Source organism: Neolamprologus brichardi, chromosome 6 (assembly GCF_056152115.1).
Source record: "Neolamprologus brichardi isolate AB-2024 chromosome 6, ASM5615211v1, whole genome shotgun sequence".
Classification (NCBI taxonomy): domain Eukaryota; kingdom Metazoa; phylum Chordata; class Actinopteri; order Cichliformes; family Cichlidae; genus Neolamprologus; species Neolamprologus brichardi.
The window spans coordinates 12,859,123-12,885,464 of NC_142109.1; the positions used below are offsets into that span (position 1 = coordinate 12,859,123).

General features: G+C 42.2%; 1 protein-coding gene across 2 annotated transcripts in view; it reads left to right on the top strand.

The window, feature by feature from the left end:
* The window catches only part of znf827 (zinc finger protein 827), a 76,010-nt gene that overhangs the window by 28,108 nt on the left and 21,560 nt on the right, over nucleotides 1-26,342 (top strand). For both annotated transcript variants that reach the window (XM_006796056.2, XM_087841704.1), the window contains exons 5-8: nucleotides 7,512-7,790; nucleotides 19,864-20,106; nucleotides 22,914-22,968; nucleotides 23,107-23,207. In XM_006796056.2, the coding sequence (XP_006796119.2) occupies nucleotides 7,512-7,790; nucleotides 19,864-20,106; nucleotides 22,914-22,968; nucleotides 23,107-23,207 (678 nt within the window). The remainder of the gene's footprint in view (nucleotides 1-7,511; nucleotides 7,791-19,863; nucleotides 20,107-22,913; nucleotides 22,969-23,106; nucleotides 23,208-26,342) is intronic.

The following is a 26,342-nucleotide window of genomic DNA, read 5'->3' on the forward strand; positions in this document are numbered from 1 at the left end:
TCGACTCACTGCAGTTGCACTTTCATCAAGAGTTTTTCAGTTCTTCCAAACTCTCATATGAAGACATCGGCGCTGATCTCCAGCTAGATGTTGTCTCCCCTTTGCCTTAAGTTTTGTTTTGATTCTTCATTGTCACCAGAAATAACATTCGTAAGAAGTGTAAACACTTTTTTATGCTTATTGTCTCAGGTCAAGGCTGCAGTATGTCTCTGAGCTGTTTTATTTTTATTTATTTATTATTTTAAATGGCTTATAAAAACAACGAGAACGGAAAATGTCTGTTAGTTCAAACATGCGGGGAATAGAGAGTTTTAGCTTTTGACAGCAGCACGTACACCAACGCATCTCAGGCTTCTTTTTTTTAAAAAATTTATAGGCATTAACATAAGAAAACATTTAAAATTCCCATTGGTGTCATTCTTTAAATGGTGAAAATAATAGAAACAGTTCACACTATGTGCATCTAGTCGCACTGCACAGATGGGTTTTGGCATATGTGATTGAGCTCTTTAACTTATTGAGCACAGAAAAGGTGGTGTCATAATGCCACATGTATTCAAAGTAATTTCAACTATACTAAAGGAATTCAAACCTTTTAATCATAGTATACTGTAGTCTCTTATACATCATACATACATCATCCATTCATGATTTGTTTGTGTACCATACATTGTGGTTCCCACACGACAATAGTGATTTCTGATCCAGGTTTTGGCCTAATATGTTCTTGCCTGTGCATAGGTATTTGTTATATATATATACTCTGTATTGCTATTGAAAACATAATGTAGTGAACTGATACAGCAGCTTAAAATATTCCAGTAACATCAGTTTTAAAAAAAACCCTAGCACAGATGACGCTGAGATAAACACGGGAAGGTGAGATCTGGGCTTTAAATCCATATTCAAAAGCTGACACATTTCAATGATTGATACACAGAGTTTATGCATAAGTGAGAAACTGTTGGGCCCAACACATCTAGCTCATTTACTCACATCCTCCTTCTGCCCGATTCACTGCATGGGGCTAAGACTGCTCAGAAAGCCTTTTCTGAGCTTTTTTTGTCTCTTCTGTTTTTTGTTGTTGTTGCTTATGAATTGAGGACCCTGTCGGTAATGACTCAAAACATCTAACATAAATTGCTGGTAATCGGGCAAAGCGCATCCCACTGTACGCACAACCAGGGTTGGTAGCAGCAGAATGGAATATATACAGGAAATTGACTTATGTGCCACTGTGACGCTCTTAATGCTTTATCTACTAGGAGTAACCCTTGATGCTCTTTCCTGAACTGAGTGGTTTCTGTCATATTTCAGTCATGTGACTGGGTTTGTATCACCTACCCTTGGAAAAACCTGGAAATTGTCTTTATAGATGTACACAGAGGTGTCAAAACTCATCATTGCTGGTACGAGGGAGGTCGTCCAGTGTGGTATTTATGGGGGAAAGGGCAGAACCTTAAATCCAATAGCATAAAACATGCAGTTCATGCAAACATGCATGTTATTAGTTAGTCTAAGTTTTGGAAATTGCAGTTATTTTACATATCAATACCCAAGTAAAGTTTGGTAAAATTGACACTTGGTAATGCCCGGTGGCACGTCTTCAGCTCTCTGCAGCTGGGCACTGATTAACTCCGCAAAAGCAGTCAGGGACTAAATGATTTGCTCAAGGGTACATCGTCAATAGTGGTCAAGGGGTTTATTTTCCTCGCCGGCATCTTTTCAGTCGTCACGGGTGGTGACTAATTGTAGATTCCTGGCGTCTTCCTCCTGCTTTTTTTCCTTGCACGTGTTGTTATTATTACTGACAAATTCAATTCCAAATTAGCCAAAGGGATAAACTGAATATTTACACAAGCTGACTTAAAGATTGTCGTCTAAAATAGAAGACTTCATATTGGCTGCTCTTGATAGGAAGTTTGTCCTTTCCTTCTTTATTTTCCTAAGCCAGCTATGATACTGCACTTTCTTGAACAAACTTAACAAACACGCTGTTCCCAGCCGTACGAGGCCCGACCCATGTTTAGATGCATTTCACCGTGTTGCAGAAAATATCAAAGGATGAGCTTGGAGAAGATGGCAAGATTGATGGAAAAAGGTTGACCGGGGTTCAGCGCCAGGGTCGAGGCGACGACTGCCACTCTTCCTCTTAATGCTGTGTAATTAGATTGAGATCTTGAGAGTAAGGATGGGAGGGGAAAAAAACCCTGGGAACATTAGATTAATTAAAAATTTATGCATAATTCATAATTAAAAAGGAATTCATAATTTGAAATGATTAGCGCCCTCAGCGCCATCCTGTGACCCCGCCAGGATGCATGGGGACTCGGCTCGGCTTAGTTAACTCCCGCTCGATCTTGCACGCCCCGGCTCCACATGGATGCCCCCTGGGTGCCAGTTGCGCTTCACTCCCAGACTGCACAATCAAGCCCAGGCAACTCCCAGAGGAGCCAAGATGGCTCCCTGCAATGTCAGCCCAGTGTCAAGTGGCGGACATCTTAGTCGGGGCATCATTCAAGGAGAGTGAGGCAGGATATAAAAAGACAGGACGAGAGGATGTTGAACTTGAATGCGTGATGATGGGCTTTAATGAATACCACTTCTTTGATCACAAAGTTCTCTCCCTTTGTTGGGGGGCGGAGTTAAAGAAAGGAGGGTTATGAAAGTGGAAAGAAGTGGGCTCAGATCTTTATGAGACTTACCCATGCCAAGGAGCAGCCAGGAAAGGAGAGGTGAGGAAGTTCCTCCTGGGACCTCTAGACTCTATTTCTTTTGACCTCCCTGCCAACCCAGATTGAGTGCGTACACGAGCAGCTCATCCCTCCTGCTTTTACACTGCTGTCTCAGTGCCTCGATCCCACAAGGCCCTATGGAGGCGGGGGCGGGGTATTAAAAAGCTGCAGAGGAAAAAATAAAAAAAAAAAAAACGGGGAGAAAAATGAGACAGATAAAGTGACAGCAAGCAAAGGGGGAGGGAGTAAAAGGCAAAGAGGGAGTTGCATTGAGTTCCCCAGGCATAAAAAGCCAGTGAACTCTCAGTGACCTCTGACATAATAAGCATATCTCTTTTTTGGGGGGGTGACTGCCCTGCTTTCCGTTGAGTGTTATACTGATACCCTTTGATTTTTATCCTTGCACACTGACACAACCGTTAGCTATCCGGTGTGATCCACATTTTGATTCAGAGATGAAAGCCACAGAGGCACTTTGAAATGCACAGCCCCTACCCTGTGCCCAGTGGACCCCGAGTTAATAATGACAGCGGGCACTGCACACCCTCTGAACACCCCCTCCACTCCCACCCCGCTGCGGTGACACAGGCACAACGTGCTTGACCCTGGCTGGGTGTGAATAATTGGTGGTGGTGGTGGGGGGGGTTTATAGGAGGTGTTGCATCTGTCATGATGCTTCTGCAGTTGTCTTATTTATGCGTTTCCTGGGAGAGCGACTCTCATGTGGTGCTTGGGTACAGTAATGTGACGCAAAAGCAGAATTTAGACTTGTAAAACATGCCGCTTGTGTGTCATCCTAGCAGGAGATCGAAGTTTTTTTTGTGTGTATTTATGTATATTGAAGGAAAAAAGTATGCAGGAAAGATTCTGTAAGGCATTTTTTTGGAACGTCTCATGACAGAGAGTCTTTTTGATTCCCTTCTTTTAAGAATGTCTAGATTTAATCGTATGTGTCCCCTGCTTTCCAGCTCTGCATGAGCAGATACAGGCAGGCCTTTTGTGTGTGACCTCTGGTCTATACATCCCCACTGCAGCCATCAGTATCACTGTCCAGTGTCTAGCACACTGTCAGCTTTTGTTGGGTTCTCAACCTGCCCCATGTAGCCCTGTGCTTTTTTTTCTCTTCCTCCTCTTCTCTGAAAAAAAAAAAAAAAAACAGCAGCCAATTGTCAGAGGGGGAGCAGGCCGGCATGACAGAGGTGGAAAGCTAATGAAGTTATTTGACGGCAGCCCTGGCCACGGAGCTAGAGGTGAGGTGGAGTGGACAAGCGCCTGGCAGTGAGACAGATGAGGCGCAAGAGAGAAGCGTAGCGAGGGGGAGAGAAACGGGCAGGAGAACGGCGATGGAAGTAGCGTTGGTGGCAGGTGTCAGAAGGGTGTGATAACACGGAGACAAACTGATAGCATCGTCAAACCTGAGCAAGAACCAGCGCAGGGAGCTGACACTGGACATTGGTGCGCGCATGCACAGACACACACACACACACACACACACAGTCACGAAACTCACATAAGCGAAGCCCAGTCACCCAGAGATGGCCATCTCCTCCGCGAATCTGTGCTCACTTCACAGAATGATCTGCCAGGAACTGGATGCTCATGATGCTATTGTGATTGTGAATTTTGACAGACAAAAGGCCAAAAGTGTAAGCTTGGTGGTGTTGTTGGCTGAATAGTTCCTGTTGGTGCTCTGTGCTGCCTTTTTTTTTGTTGTTGTTCTTGAGCCATCAGCTCAGAGGAGTAAAAAAGAAAAAACAAAAAACGTGCCTACTGGATTAGGCTACTAAATTATTCATTGGGATCTGTAACATAGATTCTGAGTGGAAATGCGCTCTATTTATAGCAATCCAAAAGGTCACAGGAGTGGTGTGACTTTGTGTGTGTGAGTGCACGTCCTGGAGTTGTTTTTGTTCTCATGAGGCCGCCGAGGAGAAGGATTCGAGAATCCGAGCTTGTGTTTAGTATTTATTTGTCAGTGGTTTAAGCACAGCGCAGCGACTGCCCGGGGTTTGAACGCAGCATGACGAAGCAAGTGGCAACATAAAGTATGGTTAAATGTGAGTTTTTGTTTTTTGTTTAATCTGTGTTTGTAAGGCGCTGACCAAGTGCGCTGTCCCTGTCTGATCCGACATGGCCCAACACGCTTCTAATTAGAGGACGTCCTTCCAGGTGCTGACCAGGTTATACTTAGCCTGCCCGCTGACATCTGACAGCATGACATTTCCAGCTGGTGCCATGTGCGACCCTGCGCCACTGCCCCCCTGAACTTGAAGGTCATCGCCCCACCCCCATGTCCCCCCACCCTCCCCTCCCTGCTGCTGCTCACCCTGTTCCTTCTCAGCCTCTTGAACTGCAAGCCCAACCCTGCCATTGTGTGGCACTGTGGCATCACAACATCACATGGGTGGTCAGAACGCCAGCACCTGTCCCCTTTCCCTGCCCTGTATCCCCTGTCCCTGAGCCCTCTATCCCTCCGGCATAGATCATCATTAATCAGAGGGGCCGGGGCCAGCGCAGATTGATGATGTGGGCAGGGGGCGGCAGGCCTGTGGCGGTTAGAGATGTTAGGTGAGACGATCGGGTGAGGAGCGGAGCAGATCTCTGCTGGGGCCAGAGGAGACTGGACAGCAGTCTGCCCAAGAGTGATAGCCTCTCTTATAGCCATGCTCTGTGTTTGTGTGTGTGTGTTGCAGATTGAGTGTCCATGCTAGGATGTACAAGTTGTTTCAAACTGTACAAGTGTCAGGGGTTGTGCCAGTAGATGTGAAGATGTGTTTGTCGCTGCACCACTCGACATTAGCACAGTCAAACAGTATTAGCATTCAAATGGAAAAATGGAAAGCCAAATTTGGTGTGGCTAATTATTAAGTTGAACTAGTGATACCTGGATAGCTCCTTAGCAGGTACTCAACCGCGGTGTCTGCTGGAGCGTTCGCAAATTGATTTATTGCAGGTTGCAGTGATGTCCTTCTACAAATGAGTTATGTTGCTATGGGGTAAAAATTACATTATATACCATCTTTATTTTTGTAACTTCTGCCATGTTTGGTTATCATAGCAACGAAGCTGCTTCTTGACTTGCATATGAATTTGCCCCACATCACAATGCCACTATTGCAGATACTGCTCACAAGTCACATGGGCTGATCTCTTTAGATTTTGAATAAACAAGATCAAAGAGCATGTAAACTCGGCTTTTTCACTTCATGCAACAGCGGTGGATTTTTATCCTTTAATACAGGGGTGTCAAACTCAAATACACAGTGGGCCAAAATTCAAAACTGGAACAAAGTCGCGGGCTAACGTTAATATTTATTGAAATATATTTCTTCCTCCAGATATAAGAATGAATCTTTTCTTATGGACTCAAACACGTTTTGCTGAAAAACTGAATATGGAACAAGCAAAGCTTAATACTAAACAATATATATATTAGCTGTATAATACCAGTAGGCCAGCTCTGATAGTAATTTGGTATGGCTTCGCGGGCCAAATGTAATTAGGCTGCGGGCCAAAATTGGCCCGTGGGCCAGAGTTTGACACCTATGCTTTAATACGTCCAATTAAGACCAGAAGACTTTGTAAGTTTTCAAGTTATTTTGTCCTCATAAATCAAACGAATATTGTGCAGTGCATTTTTGAATCATTTGACGTGTAGTTAAAAAAAAAGAAGAAGAACAAAACTATATTTGGAAATGAAAATGGCTCTAGTGACATAAAAAGGTTCAGTGAGGGACCTAGAGGAAGTGGTTTTTAATTTTGTGGCCAAACAGTGTGACTTAAATTTAAGTAACTGTTTTGTGACATTGCACAATAATCTATTTGTTAAAAAAGTCCTCAGTACTCGCATTCTTTCTGAAAAATGGTATAGTGCACCTGCACTTAATTGGTAGACAGTGGTATCCTTTAACCTTCTGTTCCCAAAGCCCTGTATTAAACAGACGTGACGTGTCTTTCCACTAACAGTATGGTATAGTTTAGGCAATATTTTTAGCTCTTCTTTTTTGTGTGTCTGTGTGTGTGTGTTAAAGTAGTTTTTATTTCAACCATTTTTCTGAGCCATAACCTGTAAAAACCTTCGCTTTAGCACAGGGAGTAGTGGAATGTGCTCAGAGACACAAAGAGAGGCGCTTGCCCTGCTGTTCTTTTCTTGGCGGCTATCGGAAGTTGCTCCATGTCTAATTATTAATTATTCATCTAAGGCGGATTAGATGTGGCCCAGTTTCTCTTGAAGATGACTTTAGAGCAGAGGGATCCATGTGACATTTCAATCCCTAACCTAGGCTACACACAGCAAAGATGGCAGATAAGACTTCGGCTGATTGCTATCAGAACTGCTGGAATTATTTCATGTCCAATTGTTTCATGTCCCCTCATGAAGGGGATTCAGATGATGTCAAATGCAAAAGGAAACGAGGAATCCAGACTTAAGGTTGAGAATAATATGCACAGAAATGAATGGGTTGGGGAGAGGGAAAGACTCTGTGAGGTAGAAAAGAAAGAGAGGAGGAATTCTGAATTTGTTGTGGATACCCTTAAGACAAAATGAGATCATGAGATTGCGCCCTGGTTTTTCCCCCCATATCGCGCCAACTGTTGGCCAGTATGACCTGTGATATCCCATTGTGGAAAATGTTGTCATTCATTTGTTTTTTTACATTTTCACAGTGCTGCGTAAGTGACTTCAGCTTATGAAATGCATGTCAGGTGTTTTGGTCATGGCCTTCTTTGGATAATCACTTTTCCCTCTGATCTCTTTTGTCTTCTTGGCTCCAGCGGCCAATCAGAGGGAGACACTCAAATCTCCGTTCCAACTTAAGGAAGAGCCCAAAGTGGAGGAAGCACTGAGCCCGAGACCATCCTCCCAGTCCCAGAGCCAGATCCAGCCAAGCTTCCCTACGACTTTCAGCCCAGACGGGCCAACGGTGGCTGCAGCAGCCACAGATCGCCCAGGGTCGCTGAAACCAAGAGAAGGAAGCCCCATGGCTAAGAACAGCTTGCTGAGCCAGGATATCAATGTTAAGGTTGCCTCTGAGCTGCTGATTAAGCTTTCAGGTAGGCTGTCTGCTTATCTATAGAACTGTAGAAATACAAAATGAGCTTTATAGCTCTCAGATCGGTCTTTGCAACAATTGACACAGTTCTGTGCCCTTAAATCCATGCAAAACACTAACTCTGTGGTCTTCAATATATCTTTTGAATTCTTGCACTGTATTTCGTGAGTTTCAACAAAGCAGTTTCTGCAAACATACATATTTAAAAGAACGGTCACCACTGCAAGTAGTTCTAGAAAAGAACAGGTCACGCACTGTTATCTTGTTATTTATTGTACCAGTTGGCTGTTTATGTTTCAGATCAGCTCGGGAAGTTAGATGTAGGCCAAAGGTTAAGACGCTGACTGACATAAAAGTTGGGTCCCCCCCCCTGCCATGGCATTCCGCCCTACCCAAGCTAAAACTGAGGAGAGTATTATGGACCTGCAGGGGGATAATTGTCTTCGTTTTTCTGAAGCCTCTGTTTCACTTTTATTTTGTCTAGTGTCTTCTGCTCTGATGTCCCCCAAAACATGGCCAGCAAATGGCAAATTATATAATATTATATAACCTTGCTTGCATTGTTGAACTTAAACTCAACCCTGACTTGCTCCTTGTTCCATGTCAGGCAGTTTAAGAGCAAGAGTTTTGACATGAACCACGTCTCAACCTGTGCGGACCGCTCTGACATCATGCATTGCAGCGTGATTTAGCCTTTGCCTCTTCTGGTTCCCTGCCCAAGGAAGCAGAAGATGCAAACCTGATTCCTTCTTTGTTTTGTGCGCTGCTGCTGCTGCGCTTAGCATTACATAAATGCAATCATTGTTTTCAACGTACTATACGGTTTGTATCACGGGCTAAATAAAGTGTTAGAGCAGGTGCTTTTTTTAAACCTGCATCAGAATCTCTACTGAATGCCAGGTCCGGTTCAAGTGTGTTATGGACAGGTGTTTGTCCACTGTGGGCTGCTGGAGTGCGTCTCTCAGGCAGTCAGGAATGAAACAGGCTGAAGTATGCACCGACACAGCCAGCTTTTCCAACTACATATGAGCAGAGTGATTCTTTCCTTATTGATTGCTTAATTGCAGTGCTCACATTATGTGTACAGCGCAATTGTTTTTCCTTTACAAGTATAAGAGGAAGACAGGCGGTGCAATCAAAAAACGTACAGTGTGGCACACTCGTGCAAGTATGCATCCACACTGGAGAAAAGAAAACAAATGGCTGTCTGACGGTGGCGCAGTGGGGTGTTGCTCCATCCGTGGCTCTTCATCCTGTGCCAGTACGTGCACGCTTGACAGACACCCTCACACACACCGGTTGCCATTGTTCTCTCTGGGTCGACTGGTGTTCACAGTGACTCATGCTGGCTGGGAGCTCTGTGATAGTACACGTGTGCTGCTCCAGTGCCTGCCCCCAGGTCACGTTTCCGTGTGTGTGCATGTCTTTGCAGAAGACAGGGATTACATGATTGGCCCGTGAGTGTAAACAGAGAAATTGAGACAATGCTTATGGGCTTTATATAATTCCTTCCCTGTACTCCCTCTACCTGTGCTCTTTGTTTCATCACTGCTCTTTCCCGTCCCTGCGCTGACGTTATCCTGACAGTTTATTTGGGCTTCAAGCTGCATGACCAGCATTTATCCCCTCCCGTTACTTACACTAGCTCTGCAAGGTTGACCTAGGTTAGGGAAAGATGCTGCAGCGTTCATCCGTCCGCTGGCTCCCTCTGCCCCCTCACACAGTCCTTGGAGCGCAGTGCCGTCCATTGCCATGGCAACAGTGGGGGCGGTAGATGGAGAGGGCTGTCTAGAGTGACAGCCTTGACAAGAGTCTGGACCCTCAAATGACCCTGGGGGGTGTGGAGGAAGGGAGGAAAAAGATGGTGAGGAGGAGGGGAGGGAAGCGGGTAAAGGTCATTGCCGTTACAGTCACGTGTGATTACGATCATGAGGTTCAAGGGCATCTGCACTGTAACCTTTCTCTGTCCCTCGTTAAAGGTCAGGCCAAGTACACAATAAGCCAGTGAGGGTACTCAGAATAAGGAAAACGCATCGGGATTTTAGGTTAAAACATCCTTGTCTGTCTGTTAAAGTGTTTATTTCCACATACTTGTATGTCAGTACAGCAAATGGACACAGCCTAATTAAATTTCATCTGCTCGGCTTTCCTCGACCATGGCATTGGACAGTCAGAGCAAGTGGGGTTGTCATCATTACTGCCCATTGTGCTGTAACATAAGTTGCATCATCCCTTTAACTAGGTCACATCTTTTCTTCGCGCTCTCTCTCCCTCTTCCTCTCTCATCCTTATCAAACATTTGTTGGTCGTATATAGTCGCCTTGCTAGCGCTACCTCCCCCACATCTGTTTAAAAACCAGGCTGCTGGTGTCTGGGGGCTAATTACGCCAGGCTAAATAGTCCCTGGCGCCAGCGGCTAACGTGTCCTAGCAGATGGGCACTGGTGTTGCAGGGCAAGGGGAACATGGCGTCACAGGATGGGAGGGGGAGAAAAGGGGGGCGATGTAGGGCCCTAGGTGGTGCCCTGGCAGACTGGCATCGTGTGGGTAACAGCCGTGCCACCCACTCACCATCCAGCCACCCTCACCATAGGTGTGAAATCACACTGTACTCACTTAACTCATTTTTTTTTTCTTAGGAACAGGCCTTGCATCTCCGAGGACATTTTACGGGCCCTCTCCCCTCTCTAGTGCTCGTTACTTTGCTAATAAAAGTTGCATTAAGCAATTTTGACCACTAAGGAGCAGAAAGATTTAGAGCGAGCAGTTGACAGCAACACCCTTTTAACATATGAGGTTAGTTTTATTGTTGTTGTTATAGAAAGCCAGACTGTATGCACTCACTCTGCAGGAAAAGGGACAAATGCATCACACTGGAGCCTGTTCCGATGTCCATTCAATTTTAGCTATTAATATTTACTGGCAATTCCCCTGGTTTGGTCCACCACCTCTTTGATAGAGGGGTCGCTGTGATTTTAAAAGCTGTAAGGTTGGGCTTTTTTCATCTGTGTAGCAGTATCAATTAACTGAATGTTAAATGATAAAAAAAAGAAGCCTTTTCAGCTTTTTTCCAGTAGTAGCGGCAGATCTTGTAGCACTGGCCAAATCTAATTGATTGATAATTAACAGTCAGCTTCACCTGGCTTCCTAATTAATGGACTTGACACAATTATCTCAAATGCAGCAGCTACAATAACATGATAATGTTTAACCACAAAACCTTCTTTAAGTGGAACTTAAAGAAGGTTGTGGATTTGTTTACCTGGAAGAAATTATTTTTCAGTGATAAAATATTTCAACTACAATACAGTTCATTTTTTTTTTTTTTTAATCCAATGAAAATCTCATTTTGACAAGCAAGCTTTTTATCCTCTTTGATTACATACATGGATACAGCTGACAAGGGACTTTTTCTGTTTTTCCTCTTTAACTAAAATGTCAACAGATGTTTTTTTCTGCAGAATTTCTTCACTGGTGATGTGTTTCAGGATTTTTGTCCATGTACTACACATCTGGGCTTTCATTCAGTTCTTTCACAACCCTCCTTTTGTTGGTAGTTTTTCTGTTGTGGAGATTAGGATTATTATTCTGTTAAAAGAAACAGATGCCTCACAGGTTATCGACTGGCAGTTTCATTAAACAATCCAGCATGCTGACCTTTGAGTCAGAGTTTGGAAAGTTTGCTCTTCTTTTTAACGGCCAGCCTCAGATATGGAGACTCTGGTTTACTTATCTTCCTCTAGATCATCCCGCTTCTCTTCTGGTTAGAATCAGTTTGGTTGGTTATGTGAAAAATGTAATACACACCATGGACAATCTTTTTTTTGGCAGTTTCCTACATGGGCTGATCTGCTGAGGGGTTTTTTCTTACAAGACTTTTTGGACCTTTCTAAACTATAATTGTATCCACAGAGATATTGAAATAGCTGAATGTATATTTTTTTTCTCCTTTTTTTAGCAGATCAATTTTTAGGGAAACAAATTGTTCATTCATACATTTTCTTAGACCAGGGCTGGGCAATTCGTTTTTGTAAGAGACCACTTGAGAAACTGTTGTGGAAGACAACAATAAGCTGAACTCAGTTGTGCTCAATATTAATTTATATTAAGGTATCTTCTTATAAGCTGCTACTGTAAAAGTAGATGTTACACTTTGTAATGAGAATGTGAAATGGGTGTACTAAAATTGCCAACATTGTTTCACTACTTATTCAACATTCCCAAAAACAGTTTTGAATAAAATGCGTTTTTTTTTTTTTTAATGACTTTATGCTATTGCTATTTTGCTTGTAGGTTTAAGTGGGAAATCTAGTGTGTTTTAGGCTTAAACAATTTAAAATTCGGTTCATTGTGTGAGTAGAAAAGCAAGGGGCAGTCAAAACAACAAGTGCAAGGTCTGCCTTCCTTTCAGAGAGCTCTCTTACTTTTCTTCTCATAAAACTCTCCAATTTCTGCTCTCAGGTCCCATATTCTTTCTATCTTTAATGGCACCTCGATGAGCTACCTGACAGCTGTGTGATAGCCTGTGTCACCATGTTCAGTCTCATCCTAGTCCAAAAGTAAAGCAAACTGTCTGTGATTTGGTGTTCTTGCTCTGATTAAGTAAACTAATTTAGTAATCAATTTCCATGTGGTAAATTCTTAGCAGTTACTTACACCTTCATTTCAGTCACTTTATCTTGTATCAGTTTCTAAAGTCCAACATTTTTCCCTGTCAGATTTGGACCTCCATCCGTTGTAACACCATCCAGTTTGTCCTATTTCAGCATGAGCCTATCCAAGCATGTACTTGTCATGTTTAGTCTCATGAGATGATTCAGACACGGCAATCTGCTCTCCACAAACAAAGCACATGCTTTCACCTCATACTTCAGTCAATAAATAATTACAAGTCCAAGTCTTGTTAAAAAATATAGGTTGTGCATTAATCTTTTATTTTGTTTTAGGTTTTTTTTTTTTTCCATCTTTCCAGCGCATTTAGAGAGAATCTGCATTTTCATGCAGACATGCTAATTTAAGTTAGAAATAGCAGCCCTTCAAAATAAGAGCAACAATGTTGTATTATGATTTCCCAGAAAATCATAAAAAGAACCTCTCAATAAATGCAGTAAACCATTTTATTGGTGACTGAAATGTGACAAAGGCTACGATACAAGTATTTACATTTGTATCATAATTTGCCATTGACTTTACATGGGTCCAATATGGCCCACATACAGAGCCACTGTCTGCCACCCCCAAAAGCCTGAGTCTTTACAGGGCGAGAGCCTTGGTACAGCCTGGGAATTCTTTTAACTATCAATGTTATCCTGTTAAAGGGATCATTAGAAAACAAAGCATCCTCTACACCTACATATATTAAAAAAAACACACAACAAATAACCCCATCATTTGTTAATTTACTTACCTGTCTGATCAATATAATATTCATTTTGTTATAATGCATATTAGATACAAACATAAATACCTTTTATTAAAAAAAAAAAAGAGGTAATTTGAATGAATCCCAGCTTTGGTTTGGATGTAAAGAATGTTAAATATTTAAAACCTTTCCTCTTTCTAGCAAATAAGTAAATACGATTGTAATTTTCTCTTGTCACTTGCACGTAAAAGGATTCACTGTTTACTCAATATAACCAATCACAGCGTAATGCCTAAGCACCTCATTCTAATTCAAAACACTGGCATTACTGTACGGTATTACTTTATATTAAGCTCTACACTGTTCTGGCAGTGTCCTCGCTGTGCCTCCTCAGTGTGGCCGCTCACTGACCTCTCCTACTCCCGCCTTCCTACTTCCATATTCTGTCTCACTGGCTCCTCATCACTGCCTATAAGTTCTATTTACAGAAATGCAGAGTTGATTCCTTTTGCCCCTTGCTGGATGTGTTTGCTTCCTGAGTGCCTGGTAATATATGCAGCAGTGATTGACAAAATTACAGAGGAAATCACTTGGCACCTTTTGTCCTGACCTTTGTATGATAAGGCTTTAGTATCCTTACCTCAGCTCTGGCTTGTGTCCAATGTTTTTGTTTAGGAGTACTTCGCAAAGGCCCTATCTGGCTACTTATGGGCTGTATATCAAGCACGCTGCTCCAGAGTCAGATGTAGCTGCAGTATGCAACCGTTGGAAGCCTGAACTACTGCACACTGGCTGGTCGAGGATCAATTGTAGCAGCAGCTGTCTGTGAAGTCTGCAGGCAAGGCTGCTGTGGCTCCCACATGACATGCAGTCTCTACACTGCAGCCTTTGAAGCGCCTGAACTCTTCACCCCTGTCTGAGCAGGTTGGCTGGAGAGCAGCAGAATAGAGAGATTGAGAGAGCGAGGGATGGGGGCAGGGATGGAGAGAGATGTGGAATAACAGAGCAGGGAGAAGTGTAGACTTGGGTAACGGGAGGGGTAGAGGTGGAGAGGTTGTCATTTAGGCTCTAGCTATTCCTCATCCTTCTGTCCTTTTCCAGCTCTTCTTTCTCACTTTGCTTTTTTTTTTTTTTTTTTTACCCTGTTACCCTCGGGTGCTTCTTTTTTTCTTCTTCTATTCTAGCACTGTTTGACATTTTTCCCTATCCTTACCCATCCTCTTTACCTCTCTATCTTCCTCACTGCCTGTCACTCCAAGTTTTTATTCCTATGCTTTCATTGCACCAAAGTAGTGCAGTAAATTGACTGTGCATGTGTTAAATCACTGGACTGTGTGAGTGTTTTAATCCAAGTGTAATTGCGCAACATGTGCACTGTGTATCCTCAGCAAAACAGGCTCCCAGGTCCATACAGATTCAAGTTGACACCTGAGGCCAAAGGTGATCACTAAAAACAGAACATCACACAAATCCCAATCACTTCCAGTCTGACTCAAACACTGAGTCGAGATGTGGAAGAGAGAATGAGAATATAACATGTTTTTAGTAATGGGGCATACATTCAGAGTTGCACAGAATGGCTGCTCTTACACCTCTAATATGAACTAATCCAAGCCCATCTTTATTGCTCAACTTCATTGCAGCTTCATTTCTCTGGTAAAACAGAGACACAAAGATGTGAAGTACTGAAACTAAACCCAAATAAAACTAAAAGGCTTTTTATTTTAAAAAGATTCGGAACGACAATGATATGTGCAAGTCTGTGAAATTGTTTCATCTGCTCCTAAGAACTGAAAAAAGATCTTGAGCCTTCAAAAAATGGCAAATAGACACAACCTTTGTGTCTGTTATTTTGACATATATCAAGAGGAAGTGGACACTTAAATTACTGTGCAAAAGTCTCAAGTCAGTCATTGAATTTCTTTTGAGTTGCACATTTTTGCAAGGAATTTGCAAAAACATGTACGAATTAGGTGCAGTAAATTATTGAAACATGTGCAAATAAAAAATGAAAATACAACGTAGTATTAGCAAAGACAAAAAAAGAATTTGTATTCTCACGAGCTTGAAGTGAATCTTTTGGATGTTGGCTGCCTTTTATTCTGTTCTGTCACGATGATCCTACACTGCTTCAATAAGGTTTCGGTTCAGGCTCTGGAGAAGCCGATCCATGAGTGATAGCGTTCCACTGTGTGGTTTTGTTTTGTTTTTTTCTCTATCCAGGTATGCTTTTACTGCACTTGCAGTGTGTTTGGGATCGTTGCCATGCTAAAAATTAAGCCGTTGACAATTAGATCCATGTTTCAGGTCCTGTGTCAGTCTTCTGATTCCTAAAAGACATGGCGTTTAACTGCTGTTCCATCTGCTGTACATAGTTTTTTTTAATTTTTTTAGGTGTGCACTTGTCCTCCACTTGTCCATTTTCATCAGATAGTTTTTAATGACACACTCGCACTATGCAGAGAAATATCAAGTTTTTGCCAGTAGGTTTTTGTGAGTCACATTGCTGGTGCAAAACTTCTATTTAATGTCTGTCAATCTGTGTTATCTTTACCATTTTTCAGAGATTCATCTAAACAAACTGGAACAGATAATTTATTTTTCAAACAAGCTGCTAGTAGCAACGATCCAACTTGAAATTAATTCTTTCCTAAGCTTCCTATGATCTGTAGACACAACATTGGTTCATCCCTTGTGTTTGACGATTTTATTTTATTTTTTTATGCTTGAATGATTCATAGGTCAAAACAAACTTAAAAAGATTTCTCTGAAAATGGTCATTACAAGGACTGGATTAAAAAATGAGTGAAGAAGCAGCAAGAGTCCAAAGAAATCCCAGATAACTAATGCTGAAGACCACTTAAAAAAATGCAAGAAAGTTTGGCTCCTTGAGCAAAATATAAAGAAATGAGGTGTGGCTCGAGACTTTTGTACAGTACTGTATTAATTCATGAAATGCTGCCATGGAAACCATCAGGAAAGTGGAGGAAGCTCTAAGAAATTAGCCACAGAAAGTTTTAAAAATAGAATATTAATGGAAATGGAAATATCCCAGATGTGACAAACCTCCTTTTACTATTTTTGTGTAGTCTGGTTCCCATCTTGAAATAGTGGTGCTGGAGCAACAGTGACACTAAAGAAAAGCTATGATATTTATTGAGAAAGGGCACAGTCTCTTTTGTGCGTACCATGCACACTGAGACATTTTTCCAGACCTGATTCTGTGGCCTAATGGCAGCTGGAGGCTTCTGCACTAGAGGGGAATACACACACACACACACACACACACACACACACACACACACACACACACACACACACACACACACACACACACACTCTCTTACTTCACGGGCTAGATTCAGACAGTGTAAGGGCTGCTTTTTATGGCTTCAGAACATTAGGTCATGACCCCAACCAAAAAGCCATAGCTATTATCAATGTGGGAGTAAGGCCATATTTTCATTTTTTTATTTGGTGACAGGTAGACTTTTCATCCAGCCTGCTGTGATGTGATCCTTTCAGTGTCGGCGTGTTTAAGATCAAATGTTTAGGGATGAATTCGACCAATCAAAATTGTTGGACTGAGATTGTGACTACTCTTCAACCAGTTGATTGATTGAAAAGAAAATCTGTCCATGTTTTTTCTAGACTAACTAAATTGATGCAGTGCATGGCACACTCTCAACTTAAAAAAAAACACTGCTGCAGCATTTTAAATAATTTAAGGTAGTTATTTAATGCTCAAATGATAAGTGTGCACTTGTCCATATTTATATGATGGCTGAAAATAGGTCTTTATTAACCACTGACACCAGAACATGTTTGGTTGCATGAGAGCACATCGCCCATCCAGACATCCTGGAGAAGTAAGCCCTTTAAAATGTGCTACGTCTGTTATCATGTGATCGTTGTGTCATGGCTTTTTGAGTTATAAGCATATTTATCCTAACACGTGAATGATCCTCTGGTTCATTGGTGCGTTTCATCTGTTTTGCAGCAGATCAGTTCACGCAGCCTCTGTCACTAGGATGGAGATCTGATGGTAAAGGCTCGAGTGTCCCTTGGTTGACCCTGACAGTGCAGTGCCCCCTACCCCCTCCACCCTCCGTTCTATCTCCTCCTCCTCCTCCTCCTCCTCTCCTGTGCTTCTCCATCAGCCTCTCTGAGGTTACTCTTGGCCAACTCTGGCCACCTGATTAAGGGATTAGTGGGGCTGATGGTTGTCAGTGTCCCCCACATGCTGGCTACTACCAATAAAGCAGACACCTGGACCTCAGGGAGGAGGCAAGGGGCTGGTAGCACTTATTTCATGCACATAAACACAGGAGTGTATGCATACACATGGATTTAGTAAATTCAGTTTTAATGCAAGACCAGTGTTTGTCTCACGTTGGCCTTTTTGACCAGACCTCTTAAAGAATGTAAGAGGAGAGGTGGCAGGGTTAGCCCAGGTCTTTTATTGCCCTCCTGTCTTTCTCTCCTGCTCCTGTAGCCTCCCCCACGCCTCCCACTGCTCCTGATGTCCTGCCAAATTTGTATATCCCTTTAATCGTGTGAGTCGCCATGTCAGCAGCGCTGTATAAACCCCACTGCTTTGTCTTGCTTCTGTTTGTCATCACACCGAGACTCTGCCTCCTGCCATCACTCTGGTCAAGGATCAGCTATCTTGGAATTGCAGATGCTTAAGGATGTCCCAATGTTGTTCTTTTTGGGGGGTTTTGTTGTTGTTTTTGTGTGTTGGATCTGAGTTATTTATTTTTCCTCATTATGCAACTGCACAGTGAAAACCTGCTGTAAAATGAACTCAGAAGTACATTTAATCTGGTAAATATAGCAATCAAGACCACTGGAGAGCTTGTGACACTGAAATAGCTCGGTGTAACCCCAGTTTCTTCATATTTTTCTTTAAACATCCATGGATGGAATTTGAGTCTAGATCAGTTCAGGACATTCCTAACAGCTGCCATCTCCCTCATGACTATTTTTAGCCGCTCCCTTCTTTAAACTTGCACGAGAAACGAGTCATTGGTTGCTTTAGCATTTTGCATCATTGATTGCGAGATGGTGGGTAGGGGAGCACATTACACGTGTCATCATAAACAGAGAGGCATTGCTTCCTAGGTAACATTTAAAGGGTTTTACTGTCTCTGTTGCTTGCCTCAGTAAACATACATGGACTGCTGTCCTCAAGCGACAGCATGACCTCCCGCTGCCCTCTTGCCCTCATAATCACACAGCTAGATGCTAACCGGCTCAGCTCAGCTTTAGAGCCAGTGCTCTCATGCTTTGGCTGTTATTCGGATTTCCGCTGGTTTAGATTTAATTCCATTCATGCAACATCTGTAAACACGCATGCAGGATGCTTAATTTACTTGGACCTGAAGGGAGAGTTTGAGTGTTTTGTTCTGGTGAGATGGTGAAATTTGAATTAACTAAATATGTTTTTTCCCCTTTTTAAAGAAGTTTAAACTGAAGTCTTACTTGATTCTTTTAAAACGCATGCCCCCCTGCTGGGGTTTAGGGTCTTTGTGGGGGTAGGATGGGCAGAAGGGATGGGTGCGGTATGGAGTGAATCTCGGTTAAGTGAATGTGATTCAGGCAGGGAAAATAAACTAGAATTTCATAATGTAATCATGCTGATCATTACAGATCTATTTGGATTTTCTTTAATTTTTTTTTAATCGTTAGTGATTGACAACAATTGAAGTGAGTGGTGTAAACCTTTTTGTTTTTGCCTTCTGAAGGCAGGAAATGCCAGGATCACTGATTTAACTTAATGTAGTAAGTATGTTCAAAGATAGAAGAGGGAGGGTTTTACTTTTCTTAAAATAGACTTTGCTTAAACAGAGTAATCACGTCTGTTAGGTAATTTTAGAGGAAAAACGCGCCAAATGAAGCACTTTCATCAGCAATTACACCAATCTGTTGTCAGGTTTACTTGAAAAAGTGCAGTGTAATATTATACTGCGCTTGATTAAGTCTAGACAAATTAACAATAGAGAGTTTTATAAAATGTTCAATAAGGATGGATTAATTGGAATACAAGAACAAGGGCCATCAATTATAATGAGTTTAAGGACCCGGGTCTGATTGGCTGGGGGAATGCAGGCAAACGGGACAGGTGTTGTGATGTTAAAATCTGAAATAAGGCGAGGTGTGGAAAAATGGAATTGATCATGAAATTTGAGGATGAATAATGTTATTCAAGAAGAATGAGGGACAGGTCTTCATTAAACTGTAGAAGTCTAACATTTTAATGCCTGCAGATATGGTTTGTTTGGGTTTTTTTGGACTTGCCATTGTTGTTCTTTTGTTTTTCTTTTTTTAAGGAAAGTTTTACTTTCCTGGGCTTCCTGAAATGATCAGAGGTAATTGGATGAACCTACTACAGTAACTATACATGTATATATGAATCATTATGAGGGGTCATAACTCCAAAACTGACTGGAACCAATGGTTTAATGTAAATGGCGTACTGTATGTTTCTGTTTAATCTTAAAAAATCATTAAGTATGCACTAATGTAGTAAAAATATACAATAATAATTATAATGATACTGCTAATTCTTCTTATTAAGTTATCTGCTCTTCTGTGGTTTCGGTATCACAGTAAGCTAGAGTGAAATCTTTACCTACAAATATTTGGGTGTGCTGGTTGAATCTCTTTGAAGAAACCCTAATAATTGCTCCTTGTTTGCTTATTTTCCACAGAGAACAACAAAGATGCCCAATACCAGAAGGTGAAGGTAAAGGCAGAACCCATGGAGGTGGACCCGCCACCTGCAGACCTCACCCCACCTGCCTCCCACATGCTAGCCTTCAGCACTTTAGGGGCGAGTGAGAAGAGCGAGCCAATGAGTAACCTCCACGAGACGTTGGCATGCCCCCAGAAAGATCTCTTCTCGCAAGACATATCGGTCAAAATGGCCTCTGAACTATTGTTTAAATTGTCAGGTATGTTACCTCAGGCTGGTCACTCACTGTTTACTGAGCCATAGAAGATCTACAACACACACACACACACAGGAGCATCATGTTCTTTTTTTTTCTCCCCTCAGCACTCTGGTGTAAACCTTGGACAGTTTGTGATATTTGACCATAAAACCTACATGTTTCCATTTCCATCCTCTGGTGGCTCTGTAGTAAAGTCAGGATGTAATGACTTCCTGCTTTTTACCTGTATGGCCATGAAAGTGACATTGAAGCAGCAGACAGCTGTTTGTATTGCTAGATGAAGACAGAGCACTGACGTGTATTCATGGCCCCCCAGAGAAAAACCAGGTGTGTGCATGTGAGAGATGAGGTTTGTAGCCCTGGGCTGGGACCCAGGGCTCTATCCAGGCTCTGATTGCGTCTCTTAAATGCCGTACAGAGACACAAGCTTGTGTAAATCTTTCTTTTTCTTTTTCCTTTTTTTAATTCTTTTTTGCTCGTCTTGCTCTCACACATATTCACAAATTCACACATTGCCAATCGTTCTTTCCCACACACTCTTTCCTGCACACCTTTACACACTCACACAAGGCCCCATGGGGAGTGGTGTCTGCACAAATGCCTCCCTCTTTCTATCATTCTCTCTCTCTCTCTCTCTCTCTCTCTCTCTCTCTCTCTCTCTCTCTCTCTCTCTCTCTCTCTCTCTCTCTCTCTCTCTCTCTCTCTCTCTCTCTCTCTCTCTCTCTCTCTCTCTCTCTCTCTCTCTCTCTCTCTCTCTCTCTCTCTCTCGACTCGTTTTCAGACATGCCGGCTCAAGCACACTTGGCTGCACACGCTCTCCCCCTGCACTTCCCCTCCCTCCCTCCTTCCTTCTCTCCCTTTACATTTCTCCCGTGCGGCATCTCCATGGCAACGCGGAAAGAGACCTCTGTCCTTGGTGAGCAGTGTGACGGAATAGGGTGTTTTGGGTAGGGGGTGGGTTTTGGTAGTGGTGGTGGTGGGTTGTAGCAAAGACGGGGGGTGGCTGAGGATAAGGAGGGTAGGGAGGGCAGCGGGGGTACGGAGTATGCCCACCCAGGGAGGCCAGGCCATCACTAGCCTGGCAACAGCGACGACCGCCCGCCTTAGAACTGGGCTTGAATGTGAGGGGGACTGGAACAGAGTGGGCTGCTGTCACACAATGAGCAATCAATATGAATTACCCAGAGCAGTAGGACCTCAGAGACACATCAGTAGCAAGGTCGCTCTGAACACCGAGATGATTGCAGCTTTGAAATTCACTTCAATGCGTTGCCTTGAAACTCACACATATGGCTCCGTTCTCAGGCATTTTGTATAGTGCTCTTTACTGCCAAATACTGAAACCCCCATGATCCGTGCGCACATTTGCTGGGCACCTAGTGTCCAACTTGATAATTCTTGCTTTACTTTCAAGAGTTTTTCTGTACTGTAGTGCTGTAGGATTCTCAAGGTTTTGATTTTTTTTTTTTTTAAGGAGGGGAAAAAAAAGAAAATCTTTGCTCTTTTAGTACATTTATATTGATATTTCTTATTACTAAACAGTTTCTCGGTGGGAAAAAAATTAATAGCACCTTGCTGTGTTTGTGGGCGGGGGGCTTTTTACAATTTGGGGACAATGGAAACAAAGAGGCAAGCCAATAATGAAAACAAAATAAATATTTGCCAGTTTAAAGAGTTTACTTTGTCATCCAGTTCTCAGTGTATTTAACTGCCTATTTACAGATGGGTAAAACATTAGAGGATAAAGCTGAACCATTAACCTCCAACAGTGAGCTGTTACACTGTGGGGGGCTTTCTGGGTTTACTTGTCCCCTCAGACTGATGTGTAAATGCATAACTTATTCTGTGGTCGCATTGTTGCACAGATGAGGCATTAGCAGGTTCGTACAGCGTGACGGTGCCTGCATCCATTGGGCAAGAGGTGGTCACTGAATGGTTGGTTACATATGGAAGTGTTGTGAGTCACATTCTGTGAACTTTCCATGCAGCACATCTCAATTGAGTTGAACACCGGAGGAAGACTTTGGTGTGGAATGTGTGCATACAGTGTAACACAGTCGAATATTAAACATTCCCATCTTTTTCAACCTTCATGTTATTGAAGGTGATTCAGCTCTTGTGCTGTGGTTTGAGTCCATAGGTACAAGAGTAGTGGTGTTGATTTAGATACTAAAATGTTGACAGTTTTTGTTTTTTTTCCCCCCCACATTATCATACAAGAGCATGACCGTACACCAACACATGTGTCATCTGGGTAGGCTAATGCATAACTGGGCAGCCGTGCACATTGTTATTTTTAATTTTTTTTAAATGCTTGCAAATTGGTGTTGTTGGGCGAGCTCGTGGCACAAAGGTCAGCAGACCCGCTGGAGAAACTCCCACTAATCCAGATGGCCAGTGGCCTCCCTGCTGGCTGTGGCAAACCTGCACTTTACGTGAGCATAGCTTAACTTGGCAGTCTGGCCATAAGTTCACTTGGCGTTGTCCTGATTGTGTCACAACCGATCAAGAAGGAAAGTTAGGACAGCGCTGTTTAATTATTCATCCGATGGCTTGATCTGTGTGATTCCTCTGAATAGCAGCTCATGTGTCAAACTAAGATTGTCTGGGATGTTGGATAAATCTCTGCACATGTTTCATCTCTGTGTCACTGTCAGACAGCGACTTACGACCCACGGGGCGTTTTAGGAAACTTGCCGACTAACACTGAGCCTAAATGGACAGCTTGTCACGGGTCCCTCAAATTTGAGCACAGTGCTTTGACAGAAAAGATATCTAAACGTATGGTTTATTGTTTTTCTCTCCAGAAAAAGTCAGCAAAGCCAACAACCACAAAGACAGTAACATGGTGGGGATAAACAGGTAAGTCTGTAAATAGACTGTAAATACACGTGTTTTTGTTCAGTGTCTGATCAGTAATTACATGACTTGAATATTGGGTTGGTTTGATGGCCGTGTAAGTAGGCTGTGTGATTTATTTCATATGTCTCTCCATTTCAGTCCATTTCTGGACGAGTGCTTCAGACAATCACCCTTTAACTCGCGCTCCAAGAGCACTTCGCCCGCAGAGGCCAGCTCCTCTACCAGGGTACCATTCAACGGTGAGACACATGTTACCGACACACACTGTGGGCCAACATCATCACGGGGAAACACGGACATGTAGATAAAAGTTAAAGATGCGGGATTCGAGTTCTAGTGTTTTCAATTAGACCTAAAGACAAATTTAAAAAATAATAATTTATATGGAATTTAAATAATTGATCACATAAAGAAAAGTAATTTGCTTATTGATCAAGAATGAAAATCATTGTGGCCTCAGCTAAAAAAAAATCAGTGAATTGATCTGGTGTCTTTGTGTTTTGTTACGAGAGAAACTGGAATAAAAAAGTCCTCCGCAGCTCGACAAAATATGAGACTTAATTAACTGCCAGCACTCGGTATCGCTGCATCATTCATGGTCTTTAAAGGTTCCAAGTCTTCATGTTTTTCTCGCTACAGCTTCGGGAAATAATTGATAATGTGGAGTTGCTCATTACCTGCTTTCTTACAATATACAGTATGTCCACAGATTAATACTCTTTGTGTGAATACAGCACACACACTCACACACACACACACACACACACACACACACACACACACACTGTGGTTAAACCACTCCTCTCACCTTTTCATATATAGAGCTGCTTCAGGCCCTTCTGAACTCTCGCACATTTCCCCAACCTGAAGGCTCTGCTCAGGGCATCCCCTCTCTTCCCCTCTTTCCTGGCATCTCAGAACTTCCCTCCTTGTTCCTTTGGCAGTAAGAGATCCAGAGGTTAATTAGCTTGTGCCAGCTTTGCCTGTCCCTCTGCCAGTTAATGAAAATCTGATTGGCTTCTGGGTGTCAAGAGTGTCCTGAAAGTTAATTCGCCCAGCCCACCTCCCCCTTTCCCTTGTGTGTTTAAGCTTCACATTCAGCCTCTGCTGCCTTTTCTCTCTCTTTCTCTGTCTTTTTTCTTTCTTTTACAGTTGTACCATTTCTCTTTCCTCCCTCATTCATTGTGTTCGCGTTTTATTGCGTCTCCATTGCCTTCGATCGGTAAGTTTGCCCACCGCAGCTGTAGGGAGGCAGACCTTTAAACATATTTTCAGTTCATTGGTCGGTGAACTGCCATCTTTTCCCTGCCACTTTGTGCCACCTTTCCTTTATAGCGCAGATGTCACTGTGCGGTTTTGATCCTGCGTCAGCTGTCAAAGGCATACCTCGAGTCTTTGTTTAGCACTCCTGTGTAATATAATGATTATACATTCCACTGGACTCCACTTTGTTAAATACAAATAACTTTTATAATGTAAGTTATAAAGAGAAGTGTATAGGGGAAGACACTATTTTCCTGGAAAATGCTGCCATTCAGCTGCTGTGGCCATGAGAAGACAAAAAGAAAAGATGTGCCACAACTTATAAAAGGTGATCTGTGTGTTTTTTAGTCTTTAGTTTACCCACAATCAGAGAGTTTCACAAAATACCAGAGATGTAAAGTTTTCTGTTTTTCTGTTTTAATTTAGTATTTTCATAAAATTCCTCAACTTTTGGTTCTTTTGAGGTTTTTCCCTACAAAAATATGTAAAAACCAATGACCAGAAAATGACAGCTTACCAGTATGAACGAATGTCTTTAATTCTTTTGTTTGTTATTAGCATGACTTGGTCTTAAATTTTAATATTTTTTAAAAAATGTAATATTATTTGTCTGAGTGTTTAATCTGATCCAATCAACAGCTAAAATTCCTAAATTAGTTTTTATTTTTATTTTTTTTGAAGATGGACTTATTCTGTTTGTAGATCCCAACTTCAAAGTTTCCTTTAACATTCAATTTAGACATACTATGGTCCAGTCACACTATTGGAAAACAGTGGTTAGAGAGCGCGTGGTTGCTTCAGAGATGGGGGCCGAGTCTGTGACGGCTCGCTGTCAGTTGTCATCTTCAGAGCAACTTTGTGGCATAAAAACTGCAAATAAAACCGAGGCAGCTCTCAGATTAAAATTGAATGAGGTCAAACCAGCTCTTATATCCAATTGCAAACTGTAATACAGTCTTTAACTGTAATAGACACAAAAAAAATAAAAATCACAAAACTGTTGCATGTACATACACAAACTCAGGTTAACCGCTTACATTCAGAGTCCAGCCAGAACATCATAGGTTTGAAACAGAAATTCCTCCATAGACAGTGATGTACTTGCTACAAGACGGCGACTTAACTGCAAAATGATACCTGCACTCTGCAACCTTACTTATATAAGAATATAACCAGCTGGTAACCAGCTGAGTCGATTCCCTCTGTTGGAAGGAGATGAGTTGCGCCTGAGCGTGCAGTCTGATTCAGATTAATTGCAACATGTTCGCAATCTGTCTGCATTTAGAAATTAAAAGGAAGTTACTTGCAAACCTCCAAGCTGAGTTATTGCATCCAGTTCAAGTTGACCACAGCTGTTTGATACAGGTTGCCTCTCACCAGGCGACCCATGCAGTCGCCTTGCAATCCAAAGTCATTATCCAGACTTGTAAGGAGGTGACTGAGCCTTTAAAAAGCTAGTTGATGTCTTATTTGATGTCAGTGTAAGATAAAGATTTTTCTATAAAAACCTGCATTTTCAATTTCACGTGTGTGTGCGTGCAGTTTATCCAAACCAGTTAAAATTTCACTTGATCATTTTTAATCAGTATAGATCCTCCGGCTTAATATATAGTGTTCAAAAATTAAGGACTACACTAAAGCACACTTGAAATAATCAAGTTGAAAATCATGATGGACAAAAGACCGGATTCAAAATTACACCAAAAATCAAAATGAAATTGTTCCAGTATTTATTTTTTATTTTTTATTTTTTTAATGGCTGCACTATTTTTGTCATCTACAAACTACACTTTAATTTGTCTGTCCACCCCCTGGAAAAACAAACCAAAAAAATCCATAAAAGAATTTAAAACCAGACTGTGAACTGCATAACAAGCGACATAACGGTTTCAGCAGAGCGTCTGTAGCACAAAAATGCTCTCCATTATGAAGCAGCTAATGGAGCAGCTATCATGCAGAGATGAAGCTGAAAAGTGTGAGCATTTCCCTTTAAGCAAGAAAGAGAGAATAAATGAGTAGGAGTTAGTGTGATACCAGTGTGACTTGAGGAGTTCGCTGTCTCCTCCCTCCAGTCTGGGGTTTAACACAATCCTTCATTTCTTGTTTGCATC